General features: G+C 55.1%; 3 protein-coding genes across 6 annotated transcripts; 1 reads left to right on the plus strand and 2 right to left on the minus strand.

Moving 5' to 3' along the window:
- Positions 1 to 9567: 9567 nt before the first annotated feature.
- ATP6V0E2 (ATPase H+ transporting V0 subunit e2) lies at positions 9568 to 11525 on the minus strand. Its single transcript, XM_068139593.1, has 4 exons — positions 11188 to 11525; positions 11068 to 11115; positions 10668 to 10812; positions 9568 to 10421 (listed from the first exon to the last, which is right to left on the minus strand). The coding sequence occupies exons 1-3, from the start codon at positions 11400 to 11402 to the stop codon at positions 10719 to 10721; spliced, it is 357 nt and encodes a 118-aa protein (XP_067995694.1). The 5' UTR covers positions 11403 to 11525; the 3' UTR covers positions 9568 to 10421; positions 10668 to 10718.
- Positions 11526 to 11611: 86 nt separating this feature from the next.
- COX15 (cytochrome c oxidase assembly homolog COX15) lies at positions 11612 to 16037 on the minus strand. 3 transcript variants are annotated; one of them, XM_068139590.1, is made up of 8 exons: positions 16000 to 16037; positions 14926 to 15048; positions 14505 to 14691; positions 14114 to 14281; positions 13535 to 13616; positions 13151 to 13305; positions 12151 to 12264; positions 11612 to 11903 (listed from the first exon to the last, which is right to left on the minus strand). In XM_068139590.1, exons 2-8 carry the CDS (start codon positions 15024 to 15026, stop codon positions 11772 to 11774), a joined length of 939 nt encoding a protein of 312 aa, XP_067995691.1. In that variant the 5' UTR covers positions 15027 to 15048; positions 16000 to 16037; the 3' UTR covers positions 11612 to 11771. The 3 variants fall into 3 exon arrangements, with proteins under 3 accessions (XP_067995691.1, XP_067995690.1, XP_067995689.1); XM_068139589.1 differs by lacking the exon at positions 16000 to 16037 and adding an exon at positions 15812 to 15893; XM_068139588.1 differs by lacking the exon at positions 16000 to 16037 and adding an exon at positions 15514 to 15778.
- On the plus strand, positions 15717 to 20719 carry CUTC (cutC copper transporter). 2 transcript variants are annotated; one of them, XM_068139591.1, is made up of 9 exons: positions 15717 to 15883; positions 16178 to 16249; positions 16333 to 16392; positions 16636 to 16845; positions 18066 to 18101; positions 18507 to 18640; positions 19186 to 19213; positions 19609 to 19714; positions 20295 to 20719. In XM_068139591.1, exons 2-9 carry the CDS (start codon positions 16180 to 16182, stop codon positions 20404 to 20406), a joined length of 756 nt encoding a protein of 251 aa, XP_067995692.1. In that variant the 5' UTR covers positions 15717 to 15883; positions 16178 to 16179; the 3' UTR covers positions 20407 to 20719. The 2 variants fall into 2 exon arrangements, with proteins under 2 accessions (XP_067995692.1, XP_067995693.1); XM_068139592.1 differs by lacking the exon at positions 15717 to 15883 and adding an exon at positions 15991 to 16068.
- The last annotated feature ends 230 nt before the right edge of the window (positions 20720 to 20949 follow it).

The following is a 20949-nucleotide window of genomic DNA, read 5'->3' on the forward strand; positions in this document are numbered from 1 at the left end:
ATTCCCTTGCTTTTCAGGCGGTAAGGGGCTGGTGGCTTGGGACTTTCCAAAGAGAGGAGGAGGGGCAGCGGGCTCGGATTGCCTACCTGCCGGAGGGCAGTGACGTAGCTGGGGGAGGGGTTGCCGCGGAGACCGCGCGCAAACCAAACAGACCCCAGCGCGTGGCTGAGGAGAGAGGCAGCTTCAGAAGCGCAGCTCTGGGAGTTTGGCTTTTGGCTTTGATTCCCTTGCTTTTCAGGCGGTAAGGGGCTGGTGGCTTGGGACTTTCCAAAGAGAGGAGGAGGGGCAGCGGGCTCGGATTGCCTACCTGCCGGAGGGCAGTGACGTAGCTGGGGGAGGGGTTGCCGCGGAGACCGCGCGCAAACCAAACAGACCCCAGCGCGTGGCTGAGGAGAGAGGCAGCTTCAGAAGCGCAGCTCTGGGAGTTTGGCTTTTGGCTTTGATTCCCTTGCTTTTCAGGCGGTAAGGGGCTGGTGGCTTGGGACTTTCCAAAGAGAGGAGGAGGGGCAGCGGGCTCGGATTGCCTACCTGCCGGAGGGCAGTGACGTAGCTGGGGGAGGGGTTGCCGCGGAGACCGCGCGCAAACCAAACAGACCCCAGCGCGTGGCTGAGGAGAGAGGCAGCTTCAGAAGCGCAGCTCTGGGAGTTTGGCTTTTGGCTTTGATTCCCTTGCTTTTCAGGCGGTAAGGGGCTGGTGGCTTGGGACTTTCCAAAGAGAGGAGGAGGGGCAGCGGGCTCGGATTGCCTACCTGCCGGAGGGCAGTGACGTAGCTGGGGGAGGGGTTGCCGCGGAGACCGCGCGCAAACCAAACAGACCCCAGCGCGTGGCTGAGGAGAGAGGCAGCTTCAGAAGCGCAGCTCTGGGAGTTTGGCTTTTGGCTTTGATTCCCTTGCTTTTCAGGCGGTAAGGGGCTGGTGGCTTGGGACTTTCCAAAGAGAGGAGGAGGGGCAGCGGGCTCGGATTGCCTACCTGCCGGAGGGCAGTGACGTAGCTGGGGGAGGGGTTGCCGCGGAGACCGCGCGCAAACCAAACAGACCCCAGCGCGTGGCTGAGGAGAGAGGCAGCTTCAGAAGCGCAGCTCTGGGAGTTTGGCTTTTGGCTTTGATTCCCTTGCTTTTCAGGCGGTAAGGGGCTGGTGGCTTGGGACTTTCCAAAGAGAGGAGGAGGGGCAGCGGGCTCGGATTGCCTACCTGCCGGAGGGCAGTGACGTAGCTGGGGGAGGGGTTGCCGCGGAGACCGCGCGCAAACCAAACAGACCCCAGCGCGTGGCTGAGGAGAGAGGCAGCTTCAGAAGCGCAGCTCTGGGAGTTTGGCTTTTGGCTTTGATTCCCTTGCTTTTCAGGCGGTAAGGGGCTGGTGGCTTGGGACTTTCCAAAGAGAGGAGGAGGGGCAGCGGGCTCGGATTGCCTACCTGCCGGAGGGCAGTGACGTAGCTGGGGGAGGGGTTGCCGCGGAGACCGCGCGCAAACCAAACAGACCCCAGCGCGTGGCTGAGGAGAGAGGCAGCTTCAGAAGCGCAGCTCTGGGAGTTTGGCTTTTGGCTTTGATTCCCTTGCTTTTCAGGCGGTAAGGGGCTGGTGGCTTGGGACTTTCCAAAGAGAGGAGGAGGGGCAGCGGGCTCGGATTGCCTACCTGCCGGAGGGCAGTGACGTAGCTGGGGGAGGGGTTGCCGCGGAGACCGCGCGCAAACCAAACAGACCCCAGCGCGTGGCTGAGGAGAGAGGCAGCTTCAGAAGCGCAGCTCTGGGAGTTTGGCTTTTGGCTTTGATTCCCTTGCTTTTCAGGCGGTAAGGGGCTGGTGGCTTGGGACTTTCCAAAGAGAGGAGGAGGGGCAGCGGGCTCGGATTGCCTACCTGCCGGAGGGCAGTGACGTAGCTGGGGGAGGGGTTGCCGCGGAGACCGCGCGCAAACCAAACAGACCCCAGCGCGTGGCTGAGGAGAGAGGCAGCTTCAGAAGCGCAGCTCTGGGAGTTTGGCTTTTGGCTTTGATTCCCTTGCTTTTCAGGCGGTAAGGGGCTGGTGGCTTGGGACTTTCCAAAGAGAGGAGGAGGGGCAGCGGGCTCGGATTGCCTACCTGCCGGAGGGCAGTGACGTAGCTGGGGGAGGGGTTGCCGCGGAGACCGCGCGCAAACCAAACAGACCCCAGCGCGTGGCTGAGGAGAGAGGCAGCTTCAGAAGCGCAGCTCTGGGAGTTTGGCTTTTGGCTTTGATTCCCTTGCTTTTCAGGCGGTAAGGGGCTGGTGGCTTGGGACTTTCCAAAGAGAGGAGGAGGGGCAGCGGGCTCGGATTGCCTACCTGCCGGAGGGCAGTGACGTAGCTGGGGGAGGGGTTGCCGCGGAGACCGCGCGCAAACCAAACAGACCCCAGCGCGTGGCTGAGGAGAGAGGCAGCTTCAGAAGCGCAGCTCTGGGAGTTTGGCTTTTGGCTTTGATTCCCTTGCTTTTCAGGCGGTAAGGGGCTGGTGGCTTGGGACTTTCCAAAGAGAGGAGGAGGGGCAGCGGGCTCGGATTGCCTACCTGCCGGAGGGCAGTGACGTAGCTGGGGGAGGGGTTGCCGCGGAGACCGCGCGCAAACCAAACAGACCCCAGCGCGTGGCTGAGGAGAGAGGCAGCTTCAGAAGCGCAGCTCTGGGAGTTTGGCTTTTGGCTTTGATTCCCTTGCTTTTCAGGCGGTAAGGGGCTGGTGGCTTGGGACTTTCCAAAGAGAGGAGGAGGGGCAGCGGGCTCGGATTGCCTACCTGCCGGAGGGCAGTGACGTAGCTGGGGGAGGGGTTGCCGCGGAGACCGCGCGCAAACCAAACAGACCCCAGCGCGTGGCTGAGGAGAGAGGCAGCTTCAGAAGCGCAGCTCTGGGAGTTTGGCTTTTGGCTTTGATTCCCTTGCTTTTCAGGCGGTAAGGGGCTGGTGGCTTGGGACTTTCCAAAGAGAGGAGGAGGGGCAGCGGGCTCGGATTGCCTACCTGCCGGAGGGCAGTGACGTAGCTGGGGGAGGGGTTGCCGCGGAGACCGCGCGCAAACCAAACAGACCCCAGCGCGTGGCTGAGGAGAGAGGCAGCTTCAGAAGCGCAGCTCTGGGAGTTTGGCTTTTGGCTTTGATTCCCTTGCTTTTCAGGCGGTAAGGGGCTGGTGGCTTGGGACTTTCCAAAGAGAGGAGGAGGGGCAGCGGGCTCGGATTGCCTACCTGCCGGAGGGCAGTGACGTAGCTGGGGGAGGGGTTGCCGCGGAGACCGCGCGCAAACCAAACAGACCCCAGCGCGTGGCTGAGGAGAGAGGCAGCTTCAGAAGCGCAGCTCTGGGAGTTTGGCTTTTGGCTTTGATTCCCTTGCTTTTCAGGCGGTAAGGGGCTGGTGGCTTGGGACTTTCCAAAGAGAGGAGGAGGGGCAGCGGGCTCGGATTGCCTACCTGCCGGAGGGCAGTGACGTAGCTGGGGGAGGGGTTGCCGCGGAGACCGCGCGCAAACCAAACAGACCCCAGCGCGTGGCTGAGGAGAGAGGCAGCTTCAGAAGCGCAGCTCTGGGAGTTTGGCTTTTGGCTTTGATTCCCTTGCTTTTCAGGCGGTAAGGGGCTGGTGGCTTGGGACTTTCCAAAGAGAGGAGGAGGGGCAGCGGGCTCGGATTGCCTACCTGCCGGAGGGCAGTGACGTAGCTGGGGGAGGGGTTGCCGCGGAGACCGCGCGCAAACCAAACAGACCCCAGCGCGTGGCTGAGGAGAGAGGCAGCTTCAGAAGCGCAGCTCTGGGAGTTTGGCTTTTGGCTTTGATTCCCTTGCTTTTCAGGCGGTAAGGGGCTGGTGGCTTGGGACTTTCCAAAGAGAGGAGGAGGGGCAGCGGGCTCGGATTGCCTACCTGCCGGAGGGCAGTGACGTAGCTGGGGGAGGGGTTGCCGCGGAGACCGCGCGCAAACCAAACAGACCCCAGCGCGTGGCTGAGGAGAGAGGCAGCTTCAGAAGCGCAGCTCTGGGAGTTTGGCTTTTGGCTTTGATTCCCTTGCTTTTCAGGCGGTAAGGGGCTGGTGGCTTGGGACTTTCCAAAGAGAGGAGGAGGGGCAGCGGGCTCGGATTGCCTACCTGCCGGAGGGCAGTGACGTAGCTGGGGGAGGGGTTGCCGCGGAGACCGCGCGCAAACCAAACAGACCCCAGCGCGTGGCTGAGGAGAGAGGCAGCTTCAGAAGCGCAGCTCTGGGAGTTTGGCTTTTGGCTTTGATTCCCTTGCTTTTCAGGCGGTAAGGGGCTGGTGGCTTGGGACTTTCCAAAGAGAGGAGGAGGGGCAGCGGGCTCGGATTGCCTACCTGCCGGAGGGCAGTGACGTAGCTGGGGGAGGGGTTGCCGCGGAGACCGCGCGCAAACCAAACAGACCCCAGCGCGTGGCTGAGGAGAGAGGCAGCTTCAGAAGCGCAGCTCTGGGAGTTTGGCTTTTGGCTTTGATTCCCTTGCTTTTCAGGCGGTAAGGGGCTGGTGGCTTGGGACTTTCCAAAGAGAGGAGGAGGGGCAGCGGGCTCGGATTGCCTACCTGCCGGAGGGCAGTGACGTAGCTGGGGGAGGGGTTGCCGCGGAGACCGCGCGCAAACCAAACAGACCCCAGCGCGTGGCTGAGGAGAGAGGCAGCTTCAGAAGCGCAGCTCTGGGAGTTTGGCTTTTGGCTTTGATTCCCTTGCTTTTCAGGCGGTAAGGGGCTGGTGGCTTGGGACTTTCCAAAGAGAGGAGGAGGGGCAGCGGGCTCGGATTGCCTACCTGCCGGAGGGCAGTGACGTAGCTGGGGGAGGGGTTGCCGCGGAGACCGCGCGCAAACCAAACAGACCCCAGCGCGTGGCTGAGGAGAGAGGCAGCTTCAGAAGCGCAGCTCTGGGAGTTTGGCTTTTGGCTTTGATTCCCTTGCTTTTCAGGCGGTAAGGGGCTGGTGGCTTGGGACTTTCCAAAGAGAGGAGGAGGGGCAGCGGGCTCGGATTGCCTACCTGCCGGAGGGCAGTGACGTAGCTGGGGGAGGGGTTGCCGCGGAGACCGCGCGCAAACCAAACAGACCCCAGCGCGTGGCTGAGGAGAGAGGCAGCTTCAGAAGCTCGCCTTCTCACTGACAGGGAAAAAAAAAAAAAAAAAAAAAAAAAAAAAAAAAAAAAAAAAAAAGGCCGTGTGGAGAGAGGGTGGTTACTGCAAGATGGTCACCACTAGAGCAAAGGCTAGCAGAAGGACAGTGGGCACCCAAACAGAGACCACACACAAGCATGCAGATGTTCAGGCAGGTGGCTGCAGTGAGTGCTGGAACCTGGCACTCGACATGGAGGCTGGAGGGAGCAGCTCCTGTTTCAGGTGTGAGCAGGTCAGTGATCTGATGAGCATGGTGGTCAAACTAAAAGAAGAGGTAGAAAGGCTAAGAGATAGAAGAGATGGCGAGCAGAAAATTGACGATTCCCATAATGTAATCTCTTCTAAACCAGAACAGGGGGTAATCTCTTCTAAACCAGAACAGGGGGTAACACTTAGGGGAACAGGGAGTTTGATACCTTCCCAGCAGCAAGCCTCTCAACCTCCCTGTAGTAACCCCCATGAGCAGGGCCAATGGGAACAGGTCTCTGCCCGACGGAAGAAATGCAAACAAAGGAAGTCTGCTCCTGTGAGCAGCACGCTGCCTCCAGTGCAGTTACAGAACAGGTATGAGGCTCTGCAGGAGGAACAGGTCATTGGTAAGGTCGAGGACCCAAGAAGGTCAGAAGCTGCACCAATGACAGGTTGCCTCAGGCCAGCCATCAAAACTTACCCAGAAAAGAAACCTCGCAGGGTCATCGTCATAGGAGACTCCCTACTGAGGGGAACAGAGGGCCCAATATGCAGACCAGACCCATTTCATAGAGCGGTCAGCTGCCTCCCTGGTGCCCAAGTAAAAGATGTTGTAGATAGAATTCCCAACCTCGTGAGTCCTTCGGACTACTACCCACTGCTGGTCTTTCAGGTGGGCAGTGACGATGTAACAATGAGAGGCTCACAATCTATTAAGAAAGACTTCAGAACCTTAGGGCAAATGCTAAAGGGATCAGGGGCTCAAGTCGTGTTCTCTGCCATCCCTCTAACATCAGCAATGGATGAGGATACACTGAGGAAGGGCCGACAGATCAATTCATGGCTCAGGGGCTGGTGCCATCGACAGGGCTTTGGGTTCCACAATCACGGACTGGTTTTCAAGGCACCTGAGCTGAAAACAACTCATGGGACACACTTGTCCCAGAGTGGGATAAGAATCCTGGGGCAGGAATTGTCAGGGCTCATTGATAGGGCTTTAAACTAGATTTGAAGGGGGATGGGGTTAATAGTCTCCTGCTGGCTGGTGACAAACAGAGGGGCAGCTCACCAGCAGTAGAGAGAAGGAGAGCTGGTAAGGGCTCTCAACTTGCTACCCTGAGGCAAGCCACGAATGATCCACCAGGACATTCTGTGGAAACCGAGGGGATTTGGCACAAGAGGAGGACAGGGCCAGCCCAGCTGAAGTGCTTCTATGCGAATGCGCGCAGCTTGGGCAATAAACAGGATGAGTTAAGTGCCACTGTGCTGCTGGGATGCCACGACATAGTGGCTGTTACTGAAACTTGGTGGGATGAATCCCATGACTGGGATGTAGGCATAGATGGATATAAACTCTTTAGGAAGGATAGGCAGGGAAGGAGAGGAGGAGGTGTTGCCCTCTATGTCAATAGCCAGTTGGAATCAGTGGAGCTCCAACTGGGGAGGGATGATAAGCTAGTTGAGAGTGTATGGGTCAAAATTAAAGGCAGGACAGGGGAAGAAGATATTACTGTGGGGGTCTCCTACAGGCCACCTGACCAGCAGATCCAAGCAGATGAGGCCCTCCATAGGCAAATAGAAGCAGCTTCCAGGTCACAAGCCCTGGTCCTCATGGGTGATTTCAACCACCCGGACATCTGCTGGAGGGACAACACAGCAAGGCACCAGCAATCCAGGATGTTCCTGGACTGCATAGAAGACAACTTCCTCCTCCAAATGGTGGAGGAACCAACAAGAAATGGTGCTATGCTGGACCTTGTTCTCACCAACAGGGAAGGGCTGGTAAGCAATGTGAGGCTCATAGACGGCCTTGGCTGCAGTGACCATGAAGCAGTTGAATTTAACATCCTCAGGGCAATCAGGAGGAAGTATTCCAAGCTCATGACCCTGGACTTTAGGCGTGCAGATTTTGATCGCTTCAGGGATCTGCTAGCCAAAGTGTCGTGGGACAAAGCCCTGGAGGGAAGAGGGACCCAGGACAGCTGGTCAGTATTCAAGGACCACCTCCTCTGTGTCCAGGAGCTCTGTGTACCAACAAAGAGAAAAGCAGGTAAGAATGCTAGGAGGCCTGCCTGGATGGGCAAGGAGCTACTGGACACACTATTACTTAAAAGGAAACTCTACAGGAAGTGGAGGGAAGGACAGGTAGAACAGGGGGAATACAAGGAAGCTGCCCGAGCAGCAAGAGTCCTGGTTAGGAAAGCCAAAGCAGAGTTTGAGTTGAATCTAGCCAGGGAGATTAAAGGGAATACTAAGAACTTTTACAGGTATATTAATGGGAAGAAGAAGACTAGGGAAGGTGTGGGCCCCCTCAGAAAGGAAAATGGTGACATGGTCACCTGTGATGAGGAAAAGGCTGAGGTACTTAATAACTTCTTTACCTCAGTCTTCACTGCAAGGGCCTCTAGCCACACTCCTGATGTTATGGAAGTCAAAGCCAGGGACGGGGAGGAAGAACTGCCCATTGTAAGTGCAGATCAGGTTCGTGATCATCTGAAGAACCTGAAAGTGTTCAAGTCCATGGGACCCGACGGGTTACACCCACGGGTACTGAGAGAACTGGCAGATGAGGTTGCTAAACCCCTCTCTATTATATTTCAAAAGTCCTGGCAGTCTGGTGAAGTCCCCACAGACTGGAAAAGGGGAAACATTGCCCCCATCTTCAAAAAGGGCAAGAAGGAGGAACCAGGGAACTACAGGCCAGTCAGTCTCACCTCTGTGCCTGGAAAGATCATGGAACAGATCCTCCTGGAGTCACTACTCGCTCAAAAGAATAGTGAAGAGGTGATTGGGAACAGTCAGCATGGCTTTGCCAAGGGCAAATCCTGCCTGACCAACCTGGTGGCCTTCTATGAGCAGGTGACAAAATTAATAGATGAGGGGCAAGCAACTGATGTCGTTTACCTGGACCTGAGCAAAGCCTTTGACACTGTCCCACACCACATCCTGGTCTCCAAACTGGTGACACATGGGTTTGATTGGTGGACCACTAGATGGATAAGGAACTGGCTTGATGGCCGCACCCAAAGAGTGGCTGTCAATGGCTCCATGTCCCAGTGGAGGCCAGTGACAAGTGGAGTCCCTCAGGGATCAGTCCTGGGACCTGTCTTATTCAACATCTTTGTGGGGGACATGGACAGTGGCATTGAGTGCACCCTCAGCAAGTTTGCTGATGACACCAAGCTGTGTGGTGCAGCAGACACGCTGGAGGGAAGGGAGGCCATCCAGAGGGACCTTGACAGGCTGGAGAGGTGGGCACAGGCCAACCTCATGAAGTTCAATAAGAGCAAGTGCAGGGTCCTGCATCTGGGTCGAGGCAATCCCAGGCACAAATACAGGCTGGGCAGTGACTGGCTGGAAGATAGCCCTGAGGAGAGAGACTTGGGGGTGCTGGTGGACAAAAAGCTCAACATGAGCTCTCAGTGTGCACTTGCAGCCCGCAAAGCCAATCAGATCCTGGGCTGCATCAGGAGAAGTGTGGCTAGCAGGTCGAGGGAGGTGATCCTCCCCCTCTACTCAGCCCTGGTGAGACCCCACCTGGAGTACTGTGTCCAGTTCTGGAGCCCCTATTACAAGAGGGATGTGGAGGTGCTGGAACGTGTCCAGAGAAGGGCCACGAGGATGATCAGAGGGCTGGAGCACCTCTCCTATGAGGACAGACTGAAGGAGTTGGGGCTGTTCAGTCTGCAGAAGAGAAGGCTCCGAGGTGACCTAATTGTCGCCTTCCAGTATCTGAAGGGGGCCTACAGGAAGGCTGGGGAAGGACTTCTCAGGATATCAGGTAGTGATAGGACTAGGGGGAATGGAATGAAGCTGGAGGTGGGGAGATTCAGGCTGGATGTGAGGAGGAGGTTCTTCACCATGAGAGTGGTGAAACCCTGGAATGGGTTGTCCAGGGAGGTGGTCGAGGCCCCGTCCCTGGGGGTGTTTAAGAGCAGGCTGGATGAGGCTCTGTCCAGCCTGATCTAGTGTGGGGTGTCCCTGCCCATGGCAGGGGGGTTGGAACTAGATGATCCTTGTGGTCCCTTCCAACCCTGAATGAAACTATGAAACTATGAGAGGCTGGGCAGGTACCCAGGTCACCCTCTAGCACATGTCGTTCCCGTGACCCTGGCCCAAGAGGATGAGTGCAGAGGTGGCATCAAGGATAAAGCTTTCCACACACCACTGTGCTGCCACCCTCCTGCTCAACAGCTGAGGATCCCAACCATGTTCTTACAGTACAAGAGTGGGGCCAGGGGGAAAGGAGGAAGTTTCAATAAAGCCAAGATTGTTCTTCACCCTCAAAGCACCAAGTGACTCTGCTTCTGGCCTCATTTACTAGAAAAAGATTTATTTCCACAATGCAAGTTTAACAAACACAGACAAATAAATAAATACAGATAAATTATGTGATAAATAAGGGGAAACTGAAAACACAACACCCTACTCACTTCTCAGAACCAAGATACAGGTTGGGGTAGTGGTGGTACCTAGACACTGCTGCAGCACCCTCGCTGCTGGGGTGGAAGGAAACACTGAATCCCTTTCATCCCTCTAGCAGAATCCCTTGCCCTGCAACCCCAGGACCTCTCTCATCACAATCAAAGGGGTCTGCATGCTTCTCCAGAGTCAGCCCTCCCTTTTCCCACCCCCAGCCAGAATCTGGCTTAGTAAGGACCACCCCCACCATAGGGGACTGACCATACAGAGGATGCTACAGGCTCCTGCTTTCTCATGCAGAGGGATGACTGGTACTTGAAATGACCACGGATATAGTAACTGGTTGGGCAGCTTGGACTGGGAGCAGACATTTCACTAGGGGTGGGATGTGGGGTGCTAGGGCTAAGCACACTGAAGGGAGCAGGCAAGCACTGCAGGGGCACAATCTGCTGGCATTAAACATAGGTCTGTCTTAGGATGGTGTTCAGTGTCAGTGACTGCAACACTTAGCCAGCTGAGAGGATGTCCCCCTAGTAGTATGGCTGCTCCCAGGGCCAGATTTAGCAGGCTCTCATCCCAGGCAGGGGTGTCGCATGCCATGCTCAGGGGCCCAGCCATCATTGGTCCAGGTTGCAGTGCTCAGGGTGCACACAGCAGCAGGTCCAGCCTCTGTCCCAACAACTCTGGGAGCTGCCTGGTATGGGAAGGTAGAGGCTGGAACAGCAGCAAGAGCTGGCAGGGGGAAGAAAGGAGAAGTTAGCACCAAACTGTACCCAGAAGGGAGCTCCCACAAACCTAAAGAACCAGAGGCTCGTGGGAAAGTGCTTGGCTTGATAAGGGCTAGTGCAGAACCAGCAGCCCCATACTGAGACCAGTTCACCACAGCCACAATGCACAGAAGCCAAAGCATCTCCCACTCAGCAAGGACCAGCCTGCAGCCCCCTCCCCAGCCAGGCACAGGACCCTCTGTCCACTCACGGTGGTAATTTGGGGGGGCTCTCTCTTCAGGCGCTGGCTTCCGGGGACTGCTCACTCCCAGAGGAAGCGCACGTACCAGATGGTCTCGTTCTTCAGCTGTGGCCCGAACAGGGGATTGGCCTGGGCCAGGATGGCGATGAGCCAGCTGCAAAGGGACCCAACCTGCTGTCAGCCCCGGTAGCACAGGGGCAGGGACCCGGTTCCCGGGATGCTGCTGCCTCAAGAAGCTAGCAGAGGGACTGCTGCCTCGGGAGGTCAAGTCAAGTATTCGGCAGGGAGGCAGGCCGCAACCCGGGAGCCGTCCCGTTCATCCACTGGCACATGGATGTGTGAAACTACACAAATGAAGGACAGGGAGATTGAGGTGGGACGGCGCCACGGCCCGATTCGAGTTACTCACAAGAGGTAGCAGCACACAGCGGTAGTGACCAGCATCGTGATGATCACCCTGTGGAGACACCAGCGTTAGGACATTGAGGCCCAGTTCGGACCCCTCATCCCCCCCGTAGTCCCCACTCACCCGCGGTTCGGCCCCTTGGGCACAAACCAGGGGGCGGCGATGCCCACGAGGCCCCAGAAGGCAGAAAAGAAGACGAGCGGCAGGGCAAAGCTGTGCGCCGTCATGGCCGCTCCGATCCGATCCGCTCCGTACTGACAGTCGCCGCCGCACCGGAAGCCACCCTGCCACTGCCGCGCGCTGGCCAATCCGCGGCCAGAGTGCGGCGCGCTGCCCATATCGTCGCTTCTGATTGGCGGAGACGAGGGGAACGGAGTACGGGACTACCCGCCAGGGGGCGCCAAAGTGACCTCGCCTGCCCTTCTACGCTTGCACTCCCTCCCCGCCGCGGCGGCGCGGTTCGGCGCCCCCTGTCTGCTCCCGTCGCGGCTCCCCGCGTCCTTCCTCACCTCGCTCCGGAAAGGAAGCATCCAACCACACACCAGCCTGTCCATAAAAACTCCTTTATGTTACAAAGTCAGCATTCACACCCGCCGCCACCTCCCTGCGCACGGCGGAGCTGGGCTCTGCGCCCAGCGTGCACAGTCTCTGCTGCCTCTGGGCGCAGTGGCACAGCTGCCCTGCCAGCTCTCTCTCACTCCTGTGGGTTACTTGGGGACTCGCCGGAGCTCGCTCATGAGCCAGAGTGCCATGCTGAGCAGGGCCAGGGACCCTGACTGATGCGTGGCTGCCAGAGGTGTGGGGACATACAGCAGCAGGGTGCTGATGCCCAGGCCCACCTGACAAGAGAGAAGAGGTAAGAGCAACTGTAGGTGCAGCATTGATGGAGCAGGTGCAGTATACGATGTATAAAGACACACAGTGAAACTTCCCACCCTCAAATTCACACTGTGGACACAGCCTGGTGAGACACCAGATCTTGGCAGCTCCAGGCTCTTGGGACCAGCACAGATCTAAGCTGGAGACAGCTCTGTCTTGTGAACATGCTGCAAAAGACTACAGAGAGGAGGGAAAAAAAGAAAGTACCTGCATGCAAGCCACAACCAGTAAGGAAGTCACTGCCATCCTGGTCCGGTGAGGGAGTGGGATCTTCCGTGAAAAGAGGTACAGTGCTATGACAGCTGTGACTGAGGTGATTCCCTATAGAAGGGAAAGGAAACAACCATCCTTCCAGAACAGTTCAAAGGAAATGGGTTGCAGTGGCCTTTGGCTGTGCCTTCCACACAGCAAAAAAAGTCTGTGAGCGATATTTAACTGAAGAAAGGTTTAAATGACCTTGGACCAAATCCCAGAGCTACCATGCCCACCTCATTAAGCACCCCGAAACTTAAAGTTATAAAGAGTTCCATTTTTCTCCAAATTAATGCTTTATTTCCCAACAGCTTTTCCTCATTTCTCCAACTCATTAGGGATTATTTCTGTCCTCTCCCCATCTGTTCGCCTTAACAGCTAAAGACAGAAGCCGTCACTAGAAAACTGATCTCGTTTTCACCACTTGGCTGTAGCTCACCAGCATAATCTTGCTGTGCAGGTCACCCCAGGAGTTTCATCTTCTAAGTCACTTAATCTTTCTTTTTAATCTAAGTAACGGCTTAGTCTGCAACGGTGCCAGTTGAGCATCTGGATTGCTCTAACTAGAAAAGATATTTTTTACAGGGCACTGCTGGTGTAAAGGAAGTTCAGAAATTCTGGAGGAAGCATTCAGTATCAGGATTTCCAAGTTTTATTTCACACAGCTTTCCCAGACACTTCAAGGCTACCCTGGTTTGCAGTTCATGTTATGGAAAAAGAGACACAAAGATACAAAGTCTGCAGCTTGCGCAGGAGGAAGACATCCTTAAGGAAGGAGACCACACTGAAAATAAATATAAGTGCTAAACTTCCTTTCTGCAGAAGCAAATTGGTAACACGCTCTCAAGACCTTTGGATATCACTCAAGCTGACAGAACCACGACCCAAAGGGGACAGCTAGGCTGCAGGAGGCAAATGAGAAGCAGCACAGACACAGCAGGAAGATGGTACTTACCAAGATCCTGTGATCAAACTGCACAGTTGTAGGATTCTCAAAGATATTTCTCAGCACGGGGGAGAAGGCAAGGAGATCATCTGGGATCCAGCGTTCCCCCATTTTAGGGAAAGAATTGTACACAAGGCCAGCATCCAGCCCTGCCACAAAAGCACCTGCAATTGCAGAGCAGAAAATGAGACTGCAACAGGCAGGCTGGAAGATGCATCTCCACCTGCCCAGGAAAGATCAGTAAGGGAGGTTCTTGACTGTAGGCTTCCTAGCAGCAATAAAGTTTTCCCAGAGAACAAGGTGGGGTTGCTCATAGTCCCCACCAGACCAGAAAAAAAGCCACAGGTCAGAAAGGAAAGAGCCACAGAGAAGATGGCAAAAAGGAAGTCTTACCTGAAAGAGCTGTAAGAAAAATGAGAGCTGTAGTGCAATGAGCATATTGTCTCAAGCGAAGAAGCTGACGAGTTTCAGGTAACTGTTAAATAATTGAAACAATGAAAATAGTCAAGGCAAAGCATTTCCAGGGCTGTTTGCATCAAATGAGAAAAGCTTTCACCACATATATAGGCCAAGGGGTTGTCCTATCTTACAGGAAGAATCTAGAGGCCACCACACAGCACAGTCGCACTTCAGTGGTTTCTGAAAACCACAACTGAGTTCAATTGAAGTGGCCACTGGGCAGCTGCTGGCACAAACCAATTAGCCCAGCCAGGCACACCCCTGCCTGAGCTTGCATGAACTTTGAAACTAATCACTTTTGAGTACAACAGCACAGGTCAAAGGAAGTGTCCCACAACCAAGAAGTTCACAGAAAGGGTATTTTGTAAATCACTATTAGATCAGAGACAGAAAGACAGACTAAAACGGACGCACCACCACCCTTCAACATCCTTTCCTCACCCTTCACATCATGCCCCCAGTCCTCTGAATTGACACTACCCTGCACTTTTGACTCTTGACACCCCACTGTACCTTGTGTCGTGGAAGCAGAAGAGACAGCCCTGTCCAGAGGCTAGCAGAGTACAGGACCAGTGCAGAGCCAAGATGTGCTGCCAGACGGTACTGACTGACCCTAGGAATGTCATAAGAGTCTGGCTTCTCTTCCAGCCCACTCTTCACCATGTACCACCCCAGCAGCCCCTGACAAAACAGGAAGAGAGGTGTTAGAGTCAGACAATGCGGCAGTAACTGCCAAGACTAGGTAAACACTAGAGGCAAAGCAACTTGTTCTCTCCACCTTTGACCAGCTATCAGCACTGACACCCCCCAAGCTTTCATCAATCCTACTGCCTCAACTAGGCTCAATCACAAGATGTTCCAGAAGGTGCTGCTGCTAGTCCCTGCAGCTACAGAGCGTGCTTACCTGGAAGCAGACCAGGCCACAGAGTGCAAGAACGCAGACCTTCATGGGGCGGCTGAGCCAGCCCTTTCGCCAGAAATAGGCAGCAGGCAGAATATAGGCCAGCCCCACGGCACGGCCCCACATCCGGTGTGAATACTCCATGTACCAAATGAACTTGAACTCTGTCAGTGTCATGTCATGATTCAGACTGTTAAAAACAGTAAAACAAAGAACCATTTAATACGACGTAGCATTCCTACACTACAGTTTCACACAAGGGATCAGCTTCCCTAGGGAAGGGAAGTGACAGCAAAGGAGCCACCATCGTGTGCCTTCCTAGCAGTTTAAAAAAAACATTTTTCTTCTTCCAATAATTCCTTGAGCGACTGAGTTGCAAGAAGGGCACTCCCAGCCCGCCCTCCTTTCACTTTTTCACACTCACATTTTAAACTCTGGGAACTGCTGGTATTTCTGGAACTCAGCTTCCCACTCTTTCTGTGTTCTTGGAGGTTTCATCTCTTTCACAAGATGCCAGTCCACCATGGAAAGGCCCGATTCTGTGAGCCTAGAGACAGAAACAAGCAGTTCACTCCCTGGCAGCATGACAATCTACTTCAGCAAGAGCTGTTGGCTGCATCAGGTAACTCAGTTAGAAGCAAAATGAAAATCACTAATTCTGGAAGTAATCAATCAGGCCTTTTTAACAAAAGCATGAAAAGAAAGCTATCCCTAGCCGGCATTCACACAGCACCATCTCTCTGGTATTCCCAGCCCTACCCCATGATGACCCCTAAAAATTGGGGAGCAAAGACATGAGAGGACTCAGGACACGTGTCAGGCGCGGGAGACAGCTGCAGGCCGCAGGGACAGCGAGTCACTAGCACCAGGGGCAGGAAGATGGCAGAGGCCACGGGCCTGCAGTGATCACTGCCGCCACACAGCCTCAGCTCTGAGCCCCTTCAAATGCGGAGGCGTTGGTGCGGCCACGGCCGTAAACCGGTGCCAGTGGGGCGGGGGACACCGCGCTCACCTGGTGATGCCGCCCAGCACCACTGCACCGGCCACGGCACCGCTGCAGGCCAGGAGCCACCGCCCGACGGCGGGCGGGGTGGCGGGCGGGGGCGCCTGCTGCAGAAGCCGCCGTGGAAGGCACCGCTGCAGCAGGGGACAGGCGGGGGTCTGCGGGAGCAAGCCTGGGGGTGAACCTGGCCCCAGCCCGCCCCGCACAGACAGCAAGAGCCGAACACTGCCGCGCGCCGTCCGCAGCATCCCGAATGACCCCGGAAGTGGCGCGCTGCCGGAAGCGGGGCGAGCACTTCCGGACACACCTGGGCGTCACCATGACAATCCCCGGCACGTGACCAAGAGCTAGCAGCGACCCCCGAGCGCCGCCAGCGCAGGTGAGGGCGTGTGCGAAGCGGGGGCGGGGCCCGGGCGGGGCCGCGCCAGCAGGGGGTGTGGCTTCCGCCGCAGCGCGCGAGCGAAGCGCGCCGGCCCTCTCCCACTCGCTCCCCACCTTCTTCGCGCCCGCCCTCGCGCCCGCAGGCGGCGCGGGCCTGGACCGCGAGGGGGCGAGAACGGAAGCGTGAGTGAAGGGGTGGGGCCTTCGGCGGAAGTGGGGCGGGACCGGCGGTGGTGCGGACCAGGGCGGCTGCCATGGGGCGGGCCGGGCTGACGGCGGCGCTTTCTCCCAGGTATGGACGATGGCTTCCTCATGGAGGTGTGTGTGGACTCGGTGGAATCCGCCGTCAACGCGGAGCGTGGAGGTAAGGCCGGGAGGCTTCAGGGGAGGTGGCGGCAGCAGCGTGGTGGGCCCTGGCAGGGCCGGTTCTGATGTGCCTCTTTTCAGGTGCCGGCCGGATCGAGCTGTGCGCGGGCCTCGTAGAAGGAGGGACCACACCGAGCATGGGTGAGCCTCACCCGCCCCCTCCGCTACGGCGGCCCGGGCTCTCTCCCCTCTGTGGGGCTGCCGTCTCTTCTTGGGGATCAGCGTGCCTAGCGCGCCCTCCTAAGGTTTTCTTTGTTTCCCCTCCCGTCAGCTTGGCTTCCCTTCTGTCCTGGGTACCCCTCTCCGTTGTCTTCTCTTGTCTCTGCTGGTGGGTAGAGCTGCAGGAGCTGGGTGCTGAGCTGCCTGTCTCCCTTCACTCCCCAGGACTTCTGCAGGTGGTGAAGCAGTGCGTGCGGGTGCCCGTGTTCGTGATGATCCGGCCTCGCGGGGGAGATTTCCTCTACTCGGACCGGGAGGTGGAAGTCATGAAAGCCGATATTCGTCTTGCCAAGCTGCATGGGGCTGATGGGCTGGTGTTCGGGGCCCTTACTGAGGATGGGCGCATTGACACAGAGCTCTGCACAGCGTTACTGGGTAAGAGTGTCTCCAGTGAAAAATGCTATGCAGAGCTTTAAGCAATATCTATGCTCTGACTTGGGTCAGGTGTTCAGTGCTACTCTGATGCTGTAGGAAGAACTGCACAGGCTGCTTTGATCTATGTGTCTTGCCATCTCTCTCCTCCTCGAGTTTCACGTATTGTCATACCTGTGGCTTGTTAAATAGTTACAAAGCTTCACAGGCTGCTGTGCCAAGCAGTTCACACAGTGTGAGGCCACGTGGTACTTAACAGCAGCATATATGAAGGAGAAAAGCTTAGGTTAGCTCCTTTGGGGACATTAAACTGAATTAAATGGTTGGATTCTCTTCCTTCTTCGTTTTCTTTGCCCTTTGTTCGTTTCCTTACGGCCCTGCTAGAGATGTCTAGGGTATGCCTGTCCTTCTGGGTAGCAGGTAACTCATCTTTGCATTCTCCTGTTAACCCACTTGGTGAGAAGAGAGGTAGAATCATATAAAGGGCTACTGAAGCTGCTGTGGGAGGTTGATAGTCCAGACAACACACACAGAGGAAGTAAATTTGATTCCACATCTTGTCTGGGAACTATGCCTGAAAGCTAAAGAGGCCTGAGCCTTTCTCTTGTGATGTGATATTAAGGTTCTTGTATGAAGGTGAGTGTATTGTAGGGAGTGCAGCAAAAGAGAGGAGTCCTGCCAGGATTTGTTTCCAAAAGAGCACAGAGGTGGCTGCTGGAACCAGCATTTTCAGGACAGGAGGCAGTTGGATTTATTTTCAAAGAAATAGCTAAGCTTTGTCCAGTAAACAGAGCACCATTAGTGAAGTTTGCTGTGGTCTGGGAGCAGAAATTACAGGTAGTGAAAGAAATCACAAAAATCAACTTTCCTGTTTTCAAAGCACTGGCCCTGCCCCTTCTCCAAGTAGATGATACGACTTCTCTGCTTCCTTCCTGCAGAGAAAGCCATCTCTGGTGGGAATGAGGGTTCTGCATGATACAGGTGAGATGGGGGATTTTGGCATTGCTCATAAAACCAAAGCCATGTTGCTTCCTCAAAGGGCAGAAAAACTCTTCCCCACCAAAGAGCAGCAGCTGCATTCCCAGCAGGTACTGGAACTCTTCTGAGCAACCTGGGAATGGCCCCAAAAGTCTTTGCCCTTTTTCACTTCATGTGCTTTTCTGGTTCTAGTACAAGGGACTCTCTGTACCAGCCCAGACTGACCATATGTCTTCTTATTGCAGCGGTGTGCCGTCCCCTGCCAGTTACATTTCATCGAGGTATGTCACTTGGGACAGTGGCCCTAGCAGGGACTAGCCTCTGCCCCATTGCCAGGGGAAGGTGGGGATGGGAGAGACCCAGGCTTTATGTACTTTGGTTCTTCTTTGGAGGAGGGGAAGCTCTGCACACTGTGCCAGAGCAGTCTATGTCTGTTCTGTTCTCTTGGGGGGCATAAGTGAAGGGGGTCCAGGTTTGGGGGCTGTGTCACAGGTGGTGTCTGAATGGCTGAGCACAGTGGCCCTGCCGCTGCTGCAAAGGGAGACATAGTCAGGAGCTGTAGATCCCTGTCATGGTGACCAGCTGTGAGAAGGACCCTTACTCTCATCGTTTCCTGGGCTGGCTGAGGGTCTGAGCTTGAACATGATGAGATGAGTGATTTTTGGGCTGTTGTGTTGATGTCTTAGCCTTTGACATGGTGCATGACCCAATGGTGGCACTGGAGACTCTGATTTCGCTGGGCTTTGAGCGGGTGTTGACAAGTGGCTGTGACAGCTCAGCGCTGGAAGGATTATCCTTAATTAAGAGGCTTGCAGAACAGGTAAGTGTTCCACTGCTTCCCTGGCTGACTGTGCTTGCTTCCTGGGCATTGCCTGGAGGCCACTCCTTTGTGGTGGCTCTCACTTCTAACAGAATTTCTGTCAAGAGCTGCTTGCCCTCTCTCTGTGGCTTGGCTTTAATCTGTTTTCCCAAATCCATGTGGGATGGACCCCAGAGTCTCCCACAGCAAAGACTGGTTGGAGCTTGCAGGCTGGGAGAAGGACACTGGGAGTTGTTTTCAGCAGCTGGTGTGATTAGCCCACGAAACAGCAAAATGAGGTTCCTGCTGGGGCTCTCACAGTTTCTGTTTGGAACATGTAACAGATGTACCTGAGAGTTAGCTAGATGGGGTAGAGAGGCAGGAGGAAGTAGTGACAAGTTGTCTTTTCCTTGTAAAACAAAAAAAGATGAGAGTGGACAAACTGTACACCCTGGTGACATCCTTGAGCTTATGGAGGACATTGTGCAAAGTTTCTTTGCTGCCCTACAAATGTGCTTGTGGATGTAGTGCTGGGCAGTATCACTAATGTGTTCTTCTTCTTTCAGGCCAAGGGCAGAATTGTGGTGGTACCAGGTAATGTGTTTTTGTCATCTGTAACAGGTCCTGTAGGCCCTAGCCCCTCCTTCCTAGCCTCTTGCCCTGGGATGTTCTGTCTGATCTGGGTTTCTGAGCCAGGCCCCCAGGAGGATGCGCTCCTGCCCTGGTGCGAGTAAAGGCCACACAACCACCTGGGGTGGCAGAGCCCTGCCGGTGCTGCTCACTGGAGGATTTGGGAACAGCTCTAGATAGGTGGGAGAATGTGAGACAAGGCTTCTGTCTCTTTTCATGCCTCTGGGTCTGTGTTGTCCCAAAAGTTATATTTTTTGCTCAGTGTAAATGGATGTCCCTTAGGGGATGGATCCCAGGGTGATGCCAAGTGTGGACAGTGCCACCTGCACTGTATGTGACTTTGGGATTCTTCCTACCAGGGGGTGGCATCACAGAGCGCAACCTGCAGAGAATTCTGGAAGGCTCCACTGCTTCGGAGTTTCACTGCTCTGCTCGCTCAGCCCGGGACTCAGGGATGAAGTTCAGGTAACTGATTATTTAACTTTGCTTTTTAGCAAAACTCTTAGCAGGTAAAAGCTGTATTCATGTGAACTTAGAATAGGCATCAGTTTCAAACAGCTTCCTAAGTGCTAATTGGGCTCTTGTGGTTGGTATCTCGGTGCCTGGCTCTGTATTCTGCAGTGTGTGAATCCAGCCTTGCTCATCACCTGGATGCAAGCTCCATGCAGAACTGGATCCCTGGTGCATTTCTTCTGCTACTGCTGCCCTAGGGCTTGTGAGTGCACTTGTGTGGCACTCGGGGAGGCAGGTTCTGGTGTGGTTGCCTTAAAACACAAGCATGCAGGATTTGGAAGGCCAGTGGAATGCACTTCTGAGGAGTGTGTGGAATAGCTTATATTTGTCAAAAGTCATCTGGTTTTCTGTTGATGCTGTTCTTTCTTGGGTTTTGGGTTGTTCTTTCTATTACTGTCTCATCTTTGGTTTGGGTGGCACCAAGAAGGTTCTGGGACCACTGCTGAGACTAGGGGGTATGTTGAGTTTTTTTCTTGGTGTGTCTTACTCCTCTGTATCACCTGCAGATAGTAACCAGTGGTTTTCCTGACAGAAACCCGAACGTTACCATGGGAGCATCCTTCTCTGCTCCTGAATACTCCATAAAGGTGGCAGATGTGGCCAAAGTGAGGACCCTGAACGCGATCGCAAAGAACATTCTGTAGTGGAAGGCACCGTCGTGGGACAAGAGCGCTGAGACTCCAGGGTCTTCCCTGCCTCACGGACAGATGGGTACTGCTTCTGTTCTCAGGCTGCAGAGGATGGGAGCTAGGTGATGAAGCCTGACATCTCTTCCCTTGGCTTCCCCTGAATGACCAGTCCCTGGCCTGGAAACTTATGTTGGCCGTTTTAAATAAAAGGACTCATTCCCAGATGTTGCAGCAGCAAGCTGTTCAGCAGGTTTGGGGAGGAAGGGAGCAAACAGGGGGACTGAATTGTGTAGCACTGCATGTGATTGTCAAATAAACACTGCAGCTGCCCCTCTCTTGCTGTGCTTTTTAAAAAAAAATAATTATTTGTATTTTCCAGGCAAGACTGTGACCTGTGTTGCATAGCCTGAATGGGTCAGGCCCCTGTTGTAGCAGAGGAGAGCACAGTCACATCCAGAATGCCAGGGAGGGAAACATCATACCCACAGCTGGAAAGCAAGGCCCGCTGTGGTCTGACAGTAGGATAGCTAGGGACTAGCAATCTAGCGGCTGCTAGGT

Source organism: Melanerpes formicivorus, unplaced genomic scaffold (assembly GCF_026170545.1).
Source record: "Melanerpes formicivorus ecotype bairdi unplaced genomic scaffold, bMelFor1.0.p_v2 SCAF_6, whole genome shotgun sequence".
Classification (NCBI taxonomy): domain Eukaryota; kingdom Metazoa; phylum Chordata; class Aves; order Piciformes; family Picidae; genus Melanerpes; species Melanerpes formicivorus.